The sequence below is a fragment of the Denticeps clupeoides genome, chromosome 2 (genome assembly GCF_900700375.1).
Source record: "Denticeps clupeoides chromosome 2, fDenClu1.1, whole genome shotgun sequence".
Taxonomy (NCBI): domain Eukaryota; kingdom Metazoa; phylum Chordata; class Actinopteri; order Clupeiformes; family Denticipitidae; genus Denticeps; species Denticeps clupeoides.
In genome coordinates, this window is record NC_041708.1 from 1,338,770 (window position 1) to 1,356,593 (window position 17,824).

At 47.6% G+C, this 17,824-nt stretch overlaps 1 protein-coding gene across 12 annotated transcripts in view; it reads right to left on the bottom strand.

Annotated features, from left to right (window-relative positions):
- Window positions 1-6,817: 6,817 nt before the first annotated feature.
- LOC114777154 (calcium-activated potassium channel subunit alpha-1-like) overlaps window positions 6,818-17,824 on the bottom strand; it is a 46,942-nt gene continuing 35,935 nt past the window's right edge. For 6 of the 12 annotated variants that reach the window (XM_028966942.1, XM_028966941.1, XM_028966940.1 and 3 more), the window contains 11 exons: window positions 15,830-15,953; window positions 15,478-15,702; window positions 14,974-15,166; window positions 13,957-14,070; window positions 13,771-13,854; window positions 12,485-12,615; window positions 11,698-11,892; window positions 11,227-11,345; window positions 10,945-11,157; window positions 9,369-9,397; window positions 6,818-8,550 (listed from right to left, as the gene is read on the bottom strand). In XM_028966942.1, the coding sequence (XP_028822775.1) occupies window positions 8,399-8,550; window positions 9,369-9,397; window positions 10,945-11,157; window positions 11,227-11,345; window positions 11,698-11,892; window positions 12,485-12,615; window positions 13,771-13,854; window positions 13,957-14,070; window positions 14,974-15,166; window positions 15,478-15,702; window positions 15,830-15,953 (1,579 nt within the window). In that variant the 3' untranslated portion in view covers window positions 6,818-8,398. The remainder of the gene's footprint in view (window positions 8,551-9,368; window positions 9,398-10,944; window positions 11,158-11,226; window positions 11,346-11,697; window positions 11,893-12,484; window positions 12,616-13,770; window positions 13,855-13,956; window positions 14,071-14,973; window positions 15,167-15,477; window positions 15,703-15,829; window positions 15,954-17,824) is intronic. The other 6 variants (XM_028966951.1, XM_028966946.1, XM_028966953.1 and 3 more) reach the window with 3 other exon arrangements.

Genomic DNA, 17,824 nt, shown 5'->3' on the forward strand with positions numbered 1-17,824 from the left:
CTTTTGACCGGTGATATAAAGTCTTTGTAAACTGGCTCCTGTCCCCTTGTCACCGGTGCACGGGTCGAGGCGGGGCTAAATGTCATCGGAATAAATTGAATCGGCCTTCAGACGAGCTGCGTCCGGCCGAACGCTGCATTTTCATGGGTGCGCGGCCACGCCCGCAGCCCCCGTTTCGATGGGAGCTGTCAGGCGCGCGGGGGACGCCGGTGGCGTTTGATGCTGACCAGCTGGTGGCCGCTGGAATGCCGGCCCCGGTCTCGCGTCTGCGAAGGTGCCTCCTCGTGGTCTGCAGGAACTTTCATCGCGCCCGTCTGATATAAATCTGCCGTCCCCGAGCGCCGTCATTAGTGTCCTGTCACGCGGCCCACGAACATCTGCGGCTGATTTAGGGCGGGTCAGCCCAAGGTCATGGGCCTTCCCAGCAAAGCCTTTGAACCCGGGACTCGGACAGCGGCTTTGTACGTAAATCTACGTTCATCTGTAAAATAATGAAGTTCCCACGTGGGGAGTTCATTTGCAGACGGAGGTCATGTCCGGGGGAAATGATATTAAAAAACCAATATGCTCAGGGTTTTATCCGGCATTCAAGGTAAATTCTCTCATAAAGTGAATAATCCGGTGCAGAAGCCGTCATAAAAACCCAAGAACGGACTGGATTTGAATGTTTAGGGACGCATTTTCCCAGCACTATAGAAGACATGCTCTTTAATAAAGATCTTTTTTTTTACGGCCAAAGATGGTTTTATGAACAAAGTTTATGAACAAAGTTGGGCCAGCGGTGGCCTAGCGGTTATGGAAGTGGCCCCATAATCAGAAGGTTGTCACTGAGGTGCCACTGAGCAAAGCACCGTCCCCACACACTGCTCCCCGGGCGCCTGTCATGGCTGCCCACTGCTCACCCAGGGTGATGGGTTAAATGCAGAGGACAAATTTCACTGTGTGCACTGTGTGCTGTGCTGCTGTGTATCACATGTGACAATCACTTCACTTCACGTATTCAACATTCTTCAGGTCTTTTTAATGAAACACATTCGCTTTGGACTGTGATAACCTTGCCGCTGAGAGCCCCGCCCCGTGAGTGGGTGTCTTCCTTTGTGCACCAGTGGTCCTTGAAGGAACTTGTGACTGTTCGCTTCAGCTCGAGTTTGTGCTAAGCCAGAGCGCTATCAAGTAGCACACACGCTAATGAATATGCCGTTCACGCACTGTGTATTTAAAGTGATACACAGCACACGGTGCACACAATTAAATATTTCCTCTGCATTTAACCCATCACCCTTGGTGAGCAGTGGGCAGCCATGACAGGTGCCCGGGGAGCAGTGTGTAGGGACGGTGCTTTGCTCAGTGGCACCTTGGCGGATCGGGATTCGAACCGGCAAACTTCTGATTACGGGGCCGCTTACTTAACCGCTAGGCCACCCCGCCCCACTATTTACAGCGTACTTTATCGTCCTAAATAAGCTAATCTTGATCTTTTCGTCTTCCATGTTGGATACGAAATCAATGACAGTAATGGAACCTTCTGCCGTAAGCCATGCTGACCCCGAGGGTAAGTGGCAGAAGAAGAGTACATCACCACTAACTCTAACCTAAGTGACGAGCGGGTAAAATGTCCTTTCGTCATCTAAGGACTACACCCAATCCTTGAGGACGAATGCTGTGGATGATTTCTGACTGTGTGTGTTACCTACACCCCCGGGCAGGCACCAGTAGCTGGAGAACATTATCCCTGTGAGATGGATAGTGTGTGTGTGTGTGTGTGTGTGTGTGAGAGAGTGTTTGATGTTCCCACCTCGCCCTCAGTGTTCATGTGAGGTGACAGTGCGTCGGAAAACGAGCTCCACCAAGTCCCTGGGCCAGATGCGAGTCGACCGCGGCACTCGCTTGGCGGGAGCGGGGGGCGGGGGGGAGGTGCCACGTCCACTTAGGCTCAAGGGCGGGGCCGAATATGTCCACCTCTAACACGGCACCAGTATCTCCCCCCCGTGCCTCTGCTTCCTGTCAGCGCGAGCCACGGTACACGCCCGTCTCCTCCAGCATGAACCGCGAGCTGCTGCTTTTTACTTCCTTTATGTCCCGAGCCACGCCCCTCGAGATTCTAATTACTTACCGGTAATAAGCCAAACCTGCCAAATATAATAAATTAACCAATTCTGTTACCTTAACTTTACGACAACAGATAACCAGTCTTCTTGTTGCTCGCACGTAATCTGCTGGATAATGCATTCCCGCCACTCGTGCTAGCTGCAGGCGGAAAAGCAGCATCGGCAAGGACATGCAAATGGACCCCCGTCCCCCGAGCTCCGCACCGTTCTGCATTCAGGTCCATCTTCAAGGGCGCGGCGTTCCGTGCCGGGAACGTGCCGCGGGATCCAGCAGTCCCGACCTAAACCAGAAATATCTGGTCTGCGCCACGCCCCGTCGCCGTTAGCGCGTTAGCGCCGCCTGTCAGGCCGCGGTAATTAGACCCGGTTTGACGACTGTACCCCGACTGCCGGGACCTTGCCAGGACAGACGAGTGACGCGCAGCTGCGGCCGCCACTTAGCCTGACAGCGCCCGCGCCGGTGATGGATCGCCTGGCAGGAGCCGCTGCTTGAGCGAGGTCAGAGGTCAAATCTGCACTCGCAAGGTTGCTTTACACGGGACTTCCTGCTGGCGATGATATTCCTCTTACGTATTTCGCGGCCGTGCGCTTCGGGGGGTGTGTGGCGACCCCCGCCCCGCATTCCCCGACTGAATTAGCGGCGAACGTCAACAGGGGCGTTCTGGCGAAACGGCCCGGCGTCGGAGACTTCCCGACAGCCGTCACGGCGCTACGGAGACGGCGGGAGCGCGTGAAGGAGTCGAAGGTGACAGCCGCTGAGGCATGATCGGAGTTTGGTGCGTGGCAGGGTGCATCACCGTCACAGCAAAGGCAAAACCGGAAGAAAAAAAAAAGACCTGCCACTTTGCACCAGTCCAGTGGCCTGATTATAGAAGACCCAACTTCCAGATCCTATCTTGAGCGTTTGGTAGCCATCACGACAAGCTTTTCAGGCAAATCAAGAGGAAACAGGGCTTAAAACAGTGGTTAGAAGCAAGGCTTCTGCACAGCAGTGGTGGCCTAGCGGTTAAGGAAGCGGTCCCGTAATCAGAAGGTTGCCGGTTCGAATCCCGATCCGCCAAGGTGCCACTGAGGTGCCACTGAGCAAAGCACCCCGGGCGCCTGTCATGGCTGCCCACTGCTCACCAAGGTTAAAGGTTGATGGTTAAATGCAGAGGACAAATTTCACTGTGTGCACCGTGTGGTGTGCTGCTGTGTGTCACATGTGACAATCACTTCACTTTACTTTACATTGCATGACAACATCTATTCTATTCAACATCTATGTACTTCATAATAAAGGTCTGAGGTCAAAGACATAAATAAACAGCACCACAATGTTTAATGGTTCTCATGGTTTTAAGACGTACTGATGGGTGCGGGTGAAAGAGTCAAGAATGAGGACGTGACATCGTGAGAGCTGTCAGTCATCAGGCTCCTCCCATTTTAAAATTCAAGATCATGTTCTGGGTGACAGATCATTTCTTTTTTTTCCAGTGAACTACCAACTGGTGAACTACCAACTGGTAGCAACTAGCGAACAAGCCCCATGCTTCCTGCCTTTTTGAGACCGGAAGGTTCCGTACGCCTGGTCTGAAACCTGCAGCACCCTGCGATGTTTAACTCTCGTCATCTACGGACTCTTATTTCCGACATCATTCCAGATCAGCAACGTCCGTCAGCGAACGTGGCGGCGGTATAATTAGCTTGTCAACCTTCTCGCGAGCCCGGCTAGCCATGTCTGCCGAAGACGGATGGACCGTCTGCCCGCAGAGCTGACAGCCAGTCCATAATGTGGCAATTAATGTCATAAATTATTCTCGAGCCAATTATACTGAAATGGACCCTGACGCCGCCCTGCTATTTCCACAAGAGGCCTCCGAGTAATTACACTGCCCGTCGCGCATGCTGCAACGGGCGTACCGGCCCTTTAAATCCGCTTCGTATGTAAAGTGACAGCGATTAAACGGAGCGCCGCGGACGCGGGATTTATCGGCCGGCCTTGCCGGGGGGTCACGGCTGCGGAAATTCACACCGTCGGGTCTGAAGGTTGTTCGGCCTCCATAATTCATGACCGGAGGCGCGTCCGCCGACTCCAATCAAACCCGACTAGGCCTTGGGTAGAAGATCTTGCTCGAGTGCATCAGGACGCCGCTTCTGTTGGCCCCACATCAGCAGACATTCATAAATCTTGCTGCTAGAAGGAAATATTGATGAAAATGTTTGAAGTTCTGGCATTTTTGCTACATCTTACGATTTGCTTCATTTTATTTAGGTGCAGCTTATACACCTAATTTAGTAGCCTCGCGTTTAGAGACACTCACCTATAAACCAGAAGACCCGGGTTCAAACCCCACTTACTACCATCGTGTCCCTGAGCAAGACACTTAACCCTGAGTGTCTCCAGGGGGGGACGGTCCCTGTAACTACTGACTGTAAGTCGCTCTGGAGAAGGGCGTCCGGTAAATGCCGTAAATGTAAATGAGTGTCTCAAGGGGGACTGTCCCTGTCACTAATGAGTGTAAGGAGCTCTGGATAAGGGCGTGTGGTAAATGCTGGAAATGTAAAAAAAAATGTAAAGTTTTATACGAAAAGGGCGTGTCCAAAAACAGCGCCCTTTATATTTTTTTACTTTGAATTTAATGCATGAAGGTTCCTCCAGATCTTTAGATTATAGATGGTTCCCCCCATTTTTCCCCCATTTTGGTCCAGCCCGCCCTGGCCATTTGTTTCAATAAAGCAGCGGTCCATGCAGGGAGCGACACAGCTTCCCGGCTCTCATCACTCATTACAGTATCAAAGAGTGAAGTAATGCAAAATGCATGCGTGGCCTTTGGCGCAAAACATGCTGCCGCGGCCTGGCATGCAGGGCCTGTGCACTAAAAGCTCGCGGCATCTGTGCAGACACATGGCCTGTTTTTCTTACGGCCTCCAGACAGATGTCTGCGGGAACGCGGCCTGCCCCGGGGGCGGCCCGGAATGGCTTCAAAGTGAGTCGGATCGCGAGGCGCGTCGTGTCAACACTCCGGCGGTGCAGCAACATTAAGAAAATTCATAAATAACTAGATGCACGTCGTATATTAACGGGACCATCGAGACACGCCCAGTCGCGCAATCAGCCATTAAATTTGACCCCGAACGCACAACAGCTCCGGGTGGAAAAATGCGGAAACTAATAGTCCGGATGACATTGAATTATTTGCTGTTTTGGTTCTACCTTTTTCATTGTTGGCGGAGGGCGCTCATACTCGGTTCCTCCTCGGTGAAATATGAGGGGAAATCGGTCCAAATTACTAGACCGCCCAACAAGGGACAAAATGATCTATAGAATTTTCAGGACAAATACACGTTCACGTCCAGACGGGTTTCCGAAGGAGAGGCGGATCTGCCGGAGGGTTTCACGTTTGGCATGTCGGCATAGAGCCCCGTCGAACTCCAGGATAAACAGATCTGAATGTCCTGAAGTCTGCAATATGCATTTGAGGTGGAATCCTTTCAACAAACAGGAAAAATGAATAAGTTGCCAGATGGAAATGTCACCGTGCGAACAGGTGCCTCTGCAGCAACCTGATACAGGACTTGTGCTATGAGATTCATTTCAGTTCAGCATTATTATATCAGCCATGAAGATGCATGAGGTGTACTAAGGTGACTCCGTCGTCCAATGGCATGTACACTCTGTGAAATGGTGACTCTAAACTGCACAACCTGACCTGGGTGAGACCAGGGATGTGCTCCAATGGAGAAACTGAGCAGTTAGGGATAATCAGCGAGAGAAAACGTGACACCCGTGTGACACCATGGCAGATACGATTATCTGCTGGACCTGTGTGGGATTTTAACGTACAATCGGATGTTCTAGAGAGGCCAAGCATTATTTGGCAGTAGATCACCTCTCTACATCTGGATGGTTCTACATTCTGCGGACTGAAGAACGTTCGGAGATTAAACGTATACGCGCCAGCTGGCAGGTGGAGCTCCATCAGAACCGGTGCCTTCGGAGGCTCTTTCATTCTTTTACCGGCCGCAAGCAAAGATTTATCTTCCCCCGTCAATCCGGTTCAGCATCAGACCCCGGCACCAAGGTCACTTATTTCTTCCTCGGCTAACAAGATTAAATTGTCATGTCCTTCTAATAGGCTGCACGGGGAATCATTAGGCCGCTCCAGCTGCCTGACTGATGGCCATTCCGGCCCAATCATCTGACGGCGGCCCCTCGACCCGCCAGTATTGACACCCGGTCCGCGCGGGGACAGGACGGCTTAATCAGCGGCGCTCTTGACATTGATTTGACACGCGGCCACAACGACCCGGCGTTTCGGTAAAGGGTCGCTGTTTATCAGGACCAAGTGCGGCGCATTGTCATGGAAACGATTGTCGCACCGGAGCTTCCCGGCATCCTCTGAGGTCGGTATCGACTCGCCTTCACCACCGGATCCAACAGATGCTTCAAAACGGGGGGTTTCCACAGCTGTCATTAATAGTACATTCACGCTGGTAAAATACTTTCATTGCCGGGATTCGGTTTATTGATAACGCATGTAACTCCAGGGCATTAAAGTACCTTATAAACTCAGACAAAACAGCACAAATCTCCTTTATATGCTCGTATTACAGCGTGCTACATCTGTACTACAATATGGGATTTTAAAAATATGCACCGTTCCGTACGAGGATTTTATGCTGTAAATGTTCGCCTCCTGCCAAAAAAAAAAGAAGAACTCCATCCATACAACACAAATACATCCATTTTTATTTCAGTGAAAATACAAAATGAGGTGCTATACAAGATATTTACATACATTTTGTACAAGATAGATCGACGACAGGATTGTCAAGAGATTTTTTTTGTTTGTTTCCAGAAAAAGGTTTTTTCCGTTGGTAGATTATGCTCATGTTAGAAGTGGACTCTTGGTTATGGAGTTGTTAAGATAGCCCTGTGCTGATAAACAAGAACATCATTCTCACGCCGACATTCCGAAAAATTGGTAACTAAACGCCACTTTTTGCTGAAGTGGGACTGTAGGAACCCTTCTTTGGTGCTACCATAGCCTGGCACTTCCCTGGCACTGAGACCTCAGGTCCAGGGAACAATAATGACAAGATTAAACATAGCAATAAAATACTTGACATATGCAAGGAAACTGATGTACAGTAGTGTAGAATACATCTAATGGACCTGTGGTTACACGTAAGACTATACGGTCTTTGCATGTTCGCTTTTACACTGTAAACGTTCCACACTTTACATGCATGCAGCATACGGCGTGTAGAAAGATGAATGCAACGTTCATATTCTAATCGACAGGTTCGTGAACGCTTCTCATTCAGTTGCAGATGTGGATGCACAAAGACGGAAACACGGAAAAACGACGTACGTTCATTCATCCGTGTCATTTTCACTGAACGTGCTCGTTCGCATTTTAACATGATAACTCTACATAGGCAACGGTTTATTAGAAGTAATAATAATGATAAAAAGACACGCGGACCTGAGGGCTTCCACTTGTCCTATTGGCTGTTGGAACTTTGAAGAACGAGACGAAGAACGAAGCTGTCCGAGTGCGATTGAGCTGCGCTGGGAGTCAACAGAAAAAAAGCGCCTTTACGACACCATGCCACCCCTGTGCCAGGCAGTGGATTTGACCAAAGAAGGATCCAGAGATGCCCACTTTACGCAATACGTGGCGACGTGTTTCAAAGCTCCCTTCCAGCAGCTCAATCCTACCAGGACGCTTCACCGCCGCAGTTTAGGGACATGATCCGGTGACCGGCCAGTGACATTTCTGCAAGCCAGCACCGATGCTGTCTACACTTCACACAGTAAGTGTGACCGTACTTCCCCTTGGTTAGTAAATAATCAAGTGTAATATTTTTTCTGTCTCATTTTTGACATTTTCTAATTAGTAGAGTGAAAATCTGACCATGTTTTTGGCCGTATTAACTCAAAATCGTGCAAAGTTCAAGTGAAACTTTCTTTACGGTGTCTTGGCCAGTGATGCAACATAGTCCAAGATTAAATTTAGAATCATACTATTCATAACTATTCAAATTAGCGACATTCTGCTGCGCATTTATATCGGACGGGTGAAATATTCTGTAGATCCAATCCGTAATGGCTAAGGCACAAACCGCACACACCTCGGGTGACCATCACTCTCCAAGAGTAGGTCCAGAAGTTAAGGTACACTAGAAGCGGATGAAATATTGTTAATGAAATATGTGGCTGTGTTTTAATACGATTGTCTGTACATTGAATGCATACGATATACAATACTTATACATATATTGAAGTTCGGATGCGAAGCATATCAGCATTCATCCTCCACCTCTCGGATGGGCGGGATCACGTTGCTCATGGATTTGTACTGATTGGCTTGATTGGCCGCGTGAGGGTTCAGCGGCTTGATCTGAATGTTCCTCGGAAATGCGTTTTCCGGATCATCCGTAAACCACGTCTTTTCTGTCCAGGAGGGCAATTCACGATTCAGGAAAAGAATTAAGGGGGAAAGAAGGAAACATTTGTATGAGCCTCTCGTTATTCATTATTAGACAAGGGGCTGAAAGGCATCTGTATCTTTGGAGAGGGTGAAACTTGATTTTCATATTTCAAACTTGAACACATAAAGAGGAAAAGTGGCCACCAGCCTTTTGCAAATCTGGTCCTCAAATCCAAACGTAATTTAATTTTCCCCGAAGCGCGGATTTTGGAGGCCACAACATGCATTTCTGTAATGACCCATGCAAATCCAGACAGTAAAGACATGATCCCGGTGGAGAAGTGAGGACTTTGAGGACCATGATCTGAGATCTTGTAGACATTAGAGGCGCTTGTCCCGCCACCATGCTCCTTCCGCCGGGCTGCAGTCATGCAAGTTTCAGCATCTTCTACAGATGTAATGATGCACCCATCTTGCGATTCTTTGCGACTCAATGGTGGAACTTTCCCGGAATGAGCTGCAGGTAAATTATCGCTGAATTTTTAATTTATTTATATAAGCTGTGCAAAATCTCAACCGGTTTTATATGAAAAACTTTCTGCCAATTCATGGTGCATCGTTATATCCATAGAGACTACTGGAGCTACAGATGACTGAAATGGCAATAAAACTACGTTTGTGACACGCATGCACAGCAGAGATGGTCCAGTGTGATGCGCCGGTGGAAGAAGCCGTAAGAGCAGCTTTGCTTTCAATCGAGAAACTGAAGCAGAGCACAGAGTGAAAGTTCAGCAACTCACTCCAAATCAAACCGTTCATGCAGAATCATTCGCTGTCGTACCTTGGGCCCGTCTATTCATCCTGGTTGCACTTAAGAAAGAGAAGTGGTCTTAATTAATTCGAGTGACAGGTGGAGTTTTGATCATATTTACAGGCATTTTATTAGAAACACCCACCCTACATTGTCTGAAATGCTGAATGTAGGGTGTGCAGGGTGGGTGTGCCAATAAAAATACAGGTTAGTGCAGTGGACTAATGACCATGCATCGGTGAAAGTATTTTTGCGCGGCCATGAGAAATAAAAATAATAAAAAAATAAAAATAAAAAAAAAGACAATTAATTTTTTTTCCGAAACCATGTTGCTTTATTTGCTGATTCACTTTGGTTGTTTATTGTCTCCTTTTATTTAAAATGTCAGGAAATGAAACATGTACGTGTGAAAATAATACATGTACATGTAGATATATGTACAGAGGAAAAAAAATGCTGAAATATGAAGTTACCGTTTAATCCCCAGCATGCATCTGATATGGCCTTTGAAATACTGAAATCATTCAGAAAGTGGCGTGATGAGGGGGCAAACAGACAAGAGGAGAGGAGCGTCACTTACTGACCCGAGTCGCCACTTGGGCACCATCAGCGGGCGCTGGAGATGAATATCCGCGGCATTAGCACAGCTTCATAAACAATTTCAGTATTTTGAAGGGCAGAGCGTGCAGAACGTGCCGCCCGCAGAGCCGTAGTTCTACTTTCATTCACGTGCCAAGTTCATGCTTCGATGCAGAGGGGCGTCGGTGATGATTCGGAGGAGGTCCAGGAGACCTTATGGGCCAATTCACTGCCTGGTGCCGGCTCAACTTCACTCGCCTTTTGTGGATTTACATCAGGCAGAATGTAAAATCTATAAAGCTTCAGCACCACCTAGTGGTGCTTCCTAGAATGACACCGAATAATGCATTTTACTATAATACTCTGTTTAACTTTTATAAATTTGGATCTATGCAGACGATAATAAAGATTTTCTTCCCTGCAATACTGATTATTCAGACATTGTGGACATTGAAGTCCAACGCGAGGCTTTTGGTTGGAAGTGTAGCATTGAATAAAAAGGCACTTTTCCGCTGAAGCTGCAAATTGTCAGAGGGACAATTCCTGCCTGTAATCTGGAGGTTTTTGACGAAGCAGTGCGGTTTCTTTATTCCGCTCATAATTTGTGAAGTTTTTGGAACAGAAGGCCGTTTTTGTGAGCCCCAACCTTTGCTAATACAATCTCCCTTTCCGTATAATAACTTTTGTTTTGTGCTTGAGAATACACTCAGGCCACGCCCATGGAAAGGGGGGAGAACAGAGAAATAAAGTAAAACTTATCAAACAGGCTTTTTACAAATACCACGTAGTTATAAAGTACATTCCGAGAGCGTTGCTTCAGCCAGCTGCAGCGGCTGTCCAATGGGATGGCCCCGCGGCAGTCACGTGACATGCAGATGGCACATAGCTGTAGTGGGCGCGTGAGCGACATGCACGCACGCACTCGCGCGCTGTTCGTGTGCGTTACGGGGTTACGGGGGGGGCGACGACGGACACAAGCGGGCGGAGGAGGAAGGGCCGGGAGTCGTGGGGCTAGAGCGGAACGTACTTCTGTCTGTCCCGAGGGTCCCTGCTCTTGCTGCGACTCTGGCGGTTGGAGGCGGGGATGGAGTGGGCGGAGGAGCTCTTTTTACTGGAGGAGTGGGAGGAGTGGGACAGGCTGGTCTGGCACTGGCCCGCGTTGTGGTCGAACTGCATCAGGCAGAAGATTAAGTCCGTGGGGACGAGCTCGAACTCGTAGGGGGGGTTCGTGATCACGTACCTGCAGGCACAAGGGAGCCACTTTATAAGTATACACACAGAACCCAGAACCGGGTGGAGCAGCTCTCACCGCTTGGTGCACTGACTGGGTGCGCCGAGATGTGCGTCCCTCAGGCGATAAATCCCAAAGCACAACATGTTGTACGTTTTCAGCGCCTTGCAGAACAAGTCGCCGTAGCAGCCGCCATCCTGGGAAACATTTGGCCGTGGGTTAGCAAAGGAAATGAATTCATTTCATTCATTTCTGTAATTCTTTTTGTCATTGTGGGCTGCCATGAAAGGTTCGTGAAAACTTCCCCCCGATTGCCTCATGGGACAGTACATGTGAGCATTTAGATGGTCAATATAAATGCTCACATATAGATGGTCCACCTAGTGGTCAAATGTGGCACTGCAATTTTCCTTGGCAGAAGTGATGCTATAAAATTCTCCAAATTCAAAATGATCTAGCTTGAGCCCTTGACCCTCGTGGAAGGCTGCTTGCTACATGTGTTATAAGATAAGATGTTACCGTAGGAAGAGTGCTGAAGACGATGCTCACCCCCAGGTCGGCGAAGGGCCCGTCATTAAGCGCGAGCTGCGCTACGCGACAGCGGTCCCTGTTAGCGAGGGTCTGCGGGGTGCTGTAGCCTCCACGCAAGGCGTTCTCCTCCGCCAGGAGGCCCTCCAGCTCCGGCGTGGCTCCGCCCGTGACCAGCGTCCGGATCAGGGTGAGGATGTTGTCGTTGAAGTACGTCTGCAGGGGAAAGCGAGAACGTTCAATTCGCCCGGTAACCAGGCAGCAGAATCCAGTCTCTCCCCCTCCAGGGGTCAAGGGTCACGACATACGCCATTCTGGAGGTCTTCATATAATAAGACAGTCGTGATATGGAACAGTGTAAAGATTTCGAGCACCTTTCTTTATAATCTGTGAAAGGTTTCTTCTGGAACGGTGATGGACGGCCGATGTCTATTACGAGCCTTTACTTTTGTCTGCTGTGAAACGCTCTTGAAGGCGCCTTTGTTCTAACCTCAGTCAGACTGAAAGGTAGAAAGATGAAGTTGTCCTTCTGGGAAATAAAAGTCTCCCCGCTGTCCTTTTCTTCCGTTGCCCTTTTCCTTTTATACAGTTTCTGGCAACTCTGGCATGGTTTTATCATGAAATATCATGGAATTGCACACATCAACCAGATTTAATTAGAATAATGATAGTTAGGATTCCTTGATTAAAAAGCACATTTATGCTCCCTGCTTTGTTTCTGTGGATTGTAGCGGGCGTGTTCGTTTCTGCATTTCTGGAGCATGGCAGCTATGAAGCATCTACAGAGATGAGCGGACGTGACTCTCACCGCGCTCATGAGGGAGTCCAGGACACTGACGGCGAAAGCCGTTCCGCAGGCGAACGGCTGGGTGAGGTACAGCTCGGTGTCCGGGTCGTCGTCGTCGTCCTGGTCCAGGAACTGAACGTTGGAGTCGTTGACTGCAGACGTGCACAAATTTACGGAAAAAAAAAAAAAATTCATTCAGACCAAAATTGTCACCAACGTTCATAATAACAACGACAAACACGTATGTTAAAATAATTCATTTCAGACGATTAAATAAGCCACAAAAGCCACCGGCAAGCAGCCAAAATAATGAATAATAAAGTATAAGATTTTGGTCTGGAGTTCATTCATGACTTTTTTGTGCCAAGTATAGTCTCAATTAAAGCTAATTTCAATGAAAGAAAAAAAACAAGAATAAAGTCATGAATTTTCCGGCTGAAGGAGGCAAGGTCACAACCAGCAGCCATCCATCAACTCCAGTCCTGCAGACTCCATGCATGCATCGCAAAAAAAAAAAACGCATCAGCAAGGTGCTTCATCACGAGGATTAAAGTACACGGATATCACCAATCTTCCATTTTCCTGCCTGTAAAATCTCTCCTTCGAATCACCTTACGTTTCCAGCGTCTGTCAGACGCACGTATCCAGGGGGACTTACGTAAGTGGTTTACATTTCCATCATTGAAATCCCTCGTTCGGTTCACTAGGACCTGATCTGTAGACACCGTTCGCATAACAACTCAGAACCAAGCATTTTTTTTTTCTGTTTTTTTCTTAAATATAGAAAGCGTACATAAAAGATGCTTCAGTCCGAATATTTTCTTATTTACGTAGTGCATCCTGAAAGATTTATGGATGCTATAGTGTAGCATTGCAGCTGCACCTGATGTACACTCCTTGTATTTTCTGCATATAAGATATTAAACCATATTGTGTATTGTTGTTAATCAAATTCCTTTTAATTCCTTTTGTTCGCTCACATACCTGGCCAATAAACACAATTCTGATCTATAAAAATTATTAAAGATCGTAAGAACCTCGGAACGATGGTGAAATAACCTGAAAATCTACCTGAATATCTATATTGCCCAGTTTTTTGGTGTGTGTGTTATTCCCCCTTGTTCCCCTTGTTCATCTGAAGGAACAGAGGGGGGACGAGAGACAGCGGGACGTGAAGAGGATCAAGGCGCCGCAGCGAAGTGAGATGGATATAAAGTGGAGCTTCGGGAGAAGCGCCGGAGAACGTAAAAAGCGTGGCAGGAGGAGAGCAGCAGCACGGGGAAAATGGCCGGCGATCCTGTGCTTACCCAGTTCAGTTATCATTTGGATGTTGGTTCCACTGCTTTTGTCCTGACCCAGTGAGACCAGGGCCAGTGTTTTGGCTGGTTTGGCTAATGGGCGTGGCCAGCGTTGGGGAGAGAGGGTTAGGGAGTTTAGAGCGTTCAGGCGGTTGGAAGTGTAAGCTGCAGTTCCCGGCGAATATCAGGACGTACCCAGCTCGGTTATTATGGGGATGTTGGCCCCTGTTGTGATGGACGCCTGTCTCACCAGACCGTGGACCGGGCTGTTTTCTGGGGAAGACCGGTCCATACCCGGCGGTGTGAATCCTGGTAAAAACAAAAAGGGGAAAAGTCAAACCGGTCATTTGATTTACACACAGACTGAGACAGATTTACCCATGATTCACAGCTATAACCGCTGCTATATCAATACGTCTGGGTAGCGAATCGGTTTATTATATCTTATTATATTGCTTATTATATTTTTTTTTGCTCTATGACCATGTTTCACTTTTACGTGTTAAAATTTGTATTAAATGTTTAGAATGTTGATATATTTTTATTAGTGTACCTTTCCTTCACTTATCTCTGTAATAGTTTTAAATATTATAGCAACATTTAATCGTTATTAATTCTATGCAAAATGTGTGATCCATTAATTAATTTTTGAATCAGTTGACTGCCCTAATACTCATCCAGATACCGTACAGGCCAAAAGTGTGGACACCTTCTTATTCAACGTGTTTTCTTTATCTTCATGACCATTTACGTTGGTAGATTCTCACTGAAGGCATCAAAACTATGAATGAACACATGTGGAGTTCTGTACTTAACAAAAAGTTGGAGACCTGACCTCCACAGTCACCGGTCCTGAACCCAGTCCAGATGGTTTGGGGTGAGCTGGACCAACAAGTGCTAAACACCTCTGGGAACTCCTTCAAGACTGTTGGAGAAGCATTTCAGGTGACGACCTCTTGAAGCTCATCGAGAGAATGCCAAGAGTGTGCAAAGCAGTAATCAGAGCAAAGAAACTAGAATATAAAACATGTTTTCACTTATTTCACCTTTTTTTGTTAAGTACAGAACTCCACATGTGTTCATTCATAGTTTTGATGCCTTCAGTGAGAATCTACCAACGTAAATGGTCGTGAAGATAAAAAAGACACGTTTTGGCCTGTACTGTATATTAATCCTGATCCTCCCGCCAGGACCCGCCCCCGCGCCGGGTACCTTGGGAGTTGGCCTGCAAGACCCCGATGCTGTCGTCAAACAGCATGGACTTGATGTTGAGCGACGCCAGGATGCACTCCTTGTCCTGCAGCGACGCGTCGTCAATGTTGTTCTGATTGGCTGACAGGATGACGCACATGTCACAGAGGTTGATGTTGACGGCCCTCAGGTCGGCGCGGCTCAGCGGCGTGCCCTTCGCAGCAAACACGTTACATTCATTCCCCGCCCCTCCGCCACTATACTCACGCGGCCAGTTTATTAGGTACAGTTGGACACACGTTCTCCAGGAATGTAAATGTTCTCATTAAAATGAAGCTGCAGGAACAGCGACGACCCTACAGAGAAGTGCTTGTGGATATCAGAGATGAACAAAAATGATCAAAATAAAGAAAAGCCCCGGCCGAGAGAATTTGAAAGTTTCGGATCCCATCAGATTTAGAAAGACGCACTTCGGGTCAGAAGATACCAGAGTCTTTGAAGTGGATGTTATGGCCATGAACCTACCGGTAAGATGGAAATTTTGGGGAAATTATGCAATGTCTCCCATTCCCTCTTCAGATACTCCAGGGATCCCACAAATACGATGGGCTTCAGCTCGTGGTAGTGGAAGTTGCTGGCCCTCAACGGCATCACCAGGTTCCTCAGACCCACCAGAGCGGACTTGACGTCTCCGAAGATGCACACCACCACGTGTCCGCTGAGCACCGTCATGGCCGCCTCGCTCCTGGTCTTCAGCAGAAACACACAGCAACATGTCAAAACCAGAAACCACTGTCTTCCATTTAATTGTGTTTTTGTCTGACATGACATGAGAGCTGTGAGGACGTCAGGGTGGGGAACATCTGAGGAAACGTACCAGGATGACCTTCTCGATGTCTTTGGACGGGCACCAGTGAAACATGCCCGTGGAGTCGTACTTCTTCACATTATCATCCATGGTCTCCATCTGGTCGTGGCCGGGGATGAGTAACGGGTCGTGCCTTTAAAAGACGAGGTTCTGATGCATGAGCTGACAGTTGGTTAAACGCAAAAAAATACATTTTTTGCAATTATTAAACACTGCAGCACAGCACACGGTGAAAAGTGTCCTCTGTATTTAACCATCACCCTTGGTGAGCAGTGGGCAGCCATGACAGGCGCCTGGGTAAGTGAAGTGAAGTGAAGTGATTGTCACTTGTGATACACAGCAGCACAGCACACAGTGCACACAGTGAAATTTGTCCTCTGCATTTAACCCACCACCCTTGGTGAGCAGTGTGTGGGGACGGTGCTTTGCTCAGTAGCACCTCAGTGGTACCTTGACGGATCGGGATTCCAATTCTATTCCAGCACAGGAAAACTGCCAAGTCCCAAAACTTTTCCCGTCCAGATTCACACCACACGGTCAGTTTTTCTACTTTTTAAAAATTATTTCTTGTTGTTGTTTTTTGTCTGCATTAAACTCTATTTCTGTGTTGCTCTGTTGTAATTACCACACATTTTAATTGTTTCTATCTTGTGTTTTTCTTTATTGTGTATTATTCCATATTTGAAAAGCTCCTTTTGGTAAATGTGCCATATTTTAATTAATAAAACACAAAATAAGAATAAGTAAAAATACAACTTAATAATAATAATAATAATAAAAAAACCAAAAAAAACCACAAGGATCTGAACATTTTAAGTTTAACACAAATTTCTTCTTTTCTCATATACGACGCATCCACTCTCGCTGGACACTTCATTAGACCCGATTTAGCCTCGTTTTTCAGAATTCGTATATGAAGACAGGCTGGTAGTGGCCTAGTGGGTAACACACTCGCCTGTGAACCAGAAGACCCAGAAGACCCAGGTTCTCCAGGCGCTCTGGATACGGATGTCAGATCACGGTCATGGATCATAGTCATCTAGGTGTAAAATATGGACTGAAGTGCACCCTGTACATCCAACCTAAAATATCGCATTTTCTGATCATCATATACGCAGTGACACGTCACACGTTCAGCTACGACCTGGCAGCATGAGTCTCGGAGAAGCTCGAGGGTCGGAATTTTAACAGAAGGATCTGAGTGGCATTAGAGATGAAAAGCGTGTGTGTGCCCGCGCTCGCATGGCATTTAAAAGCTGGAACAGGCGTCTGCTGTAAATATTTCAGCCGACGCCCAGTCACGTTTGCTCTCCAATCGGACTGGCGTTAATGTTTCAGCCGAGACCAGGGGTCCCCCAGCAGGGACCGGCGCACTTTGTCTACAGGCCTTTTCCATTTGGCCCGGAACCGACGGAACGCGGGCGTACGGGAGGGGAGCGTTCCGCGTTCCTGCCGCTGGCGGGGAAGAGCCGCATCCCTCAGGCTTAGACAAGAGAGACGGGAGGATATGCGCCTCGGAGGGAGCCTGGGGCTACGGCCCCGGCCCTTTCTCCTCCCGAGCTCATCCTGCACATGAAAATGACCCAGATTTGCACATCAAATACAAACCAAGAAGAGAGGGAGCAGCATTAAAAATGTCAGTAATGCTGGAATATAATATACTGCACTTTATCTCACCACAACCACGATCGCAAAGCACCTCCATTCATATTCGTCAGACAAACAGTGACAAACGTGCATTTTGGAGTATTTAAAAAGAATATTATTATAGTATTACGGTGTGGTTCAAATCACTGCTAAAATAATGCCTGGAGTCAAATTATTGTCACAGCGTGTCTTTATATATTAGATTTATATATGATCACAGATGCAACAATGGTTAAAAATGTAGACGCCAGGGTGGTCAAACAGGAGCCGAACGCAGCGCCACGCGCTCATCAGAAGCAATTTAATAACAGAAACAACATAATAATGACATGAACTAATAAACTTCTGGACGGTGTG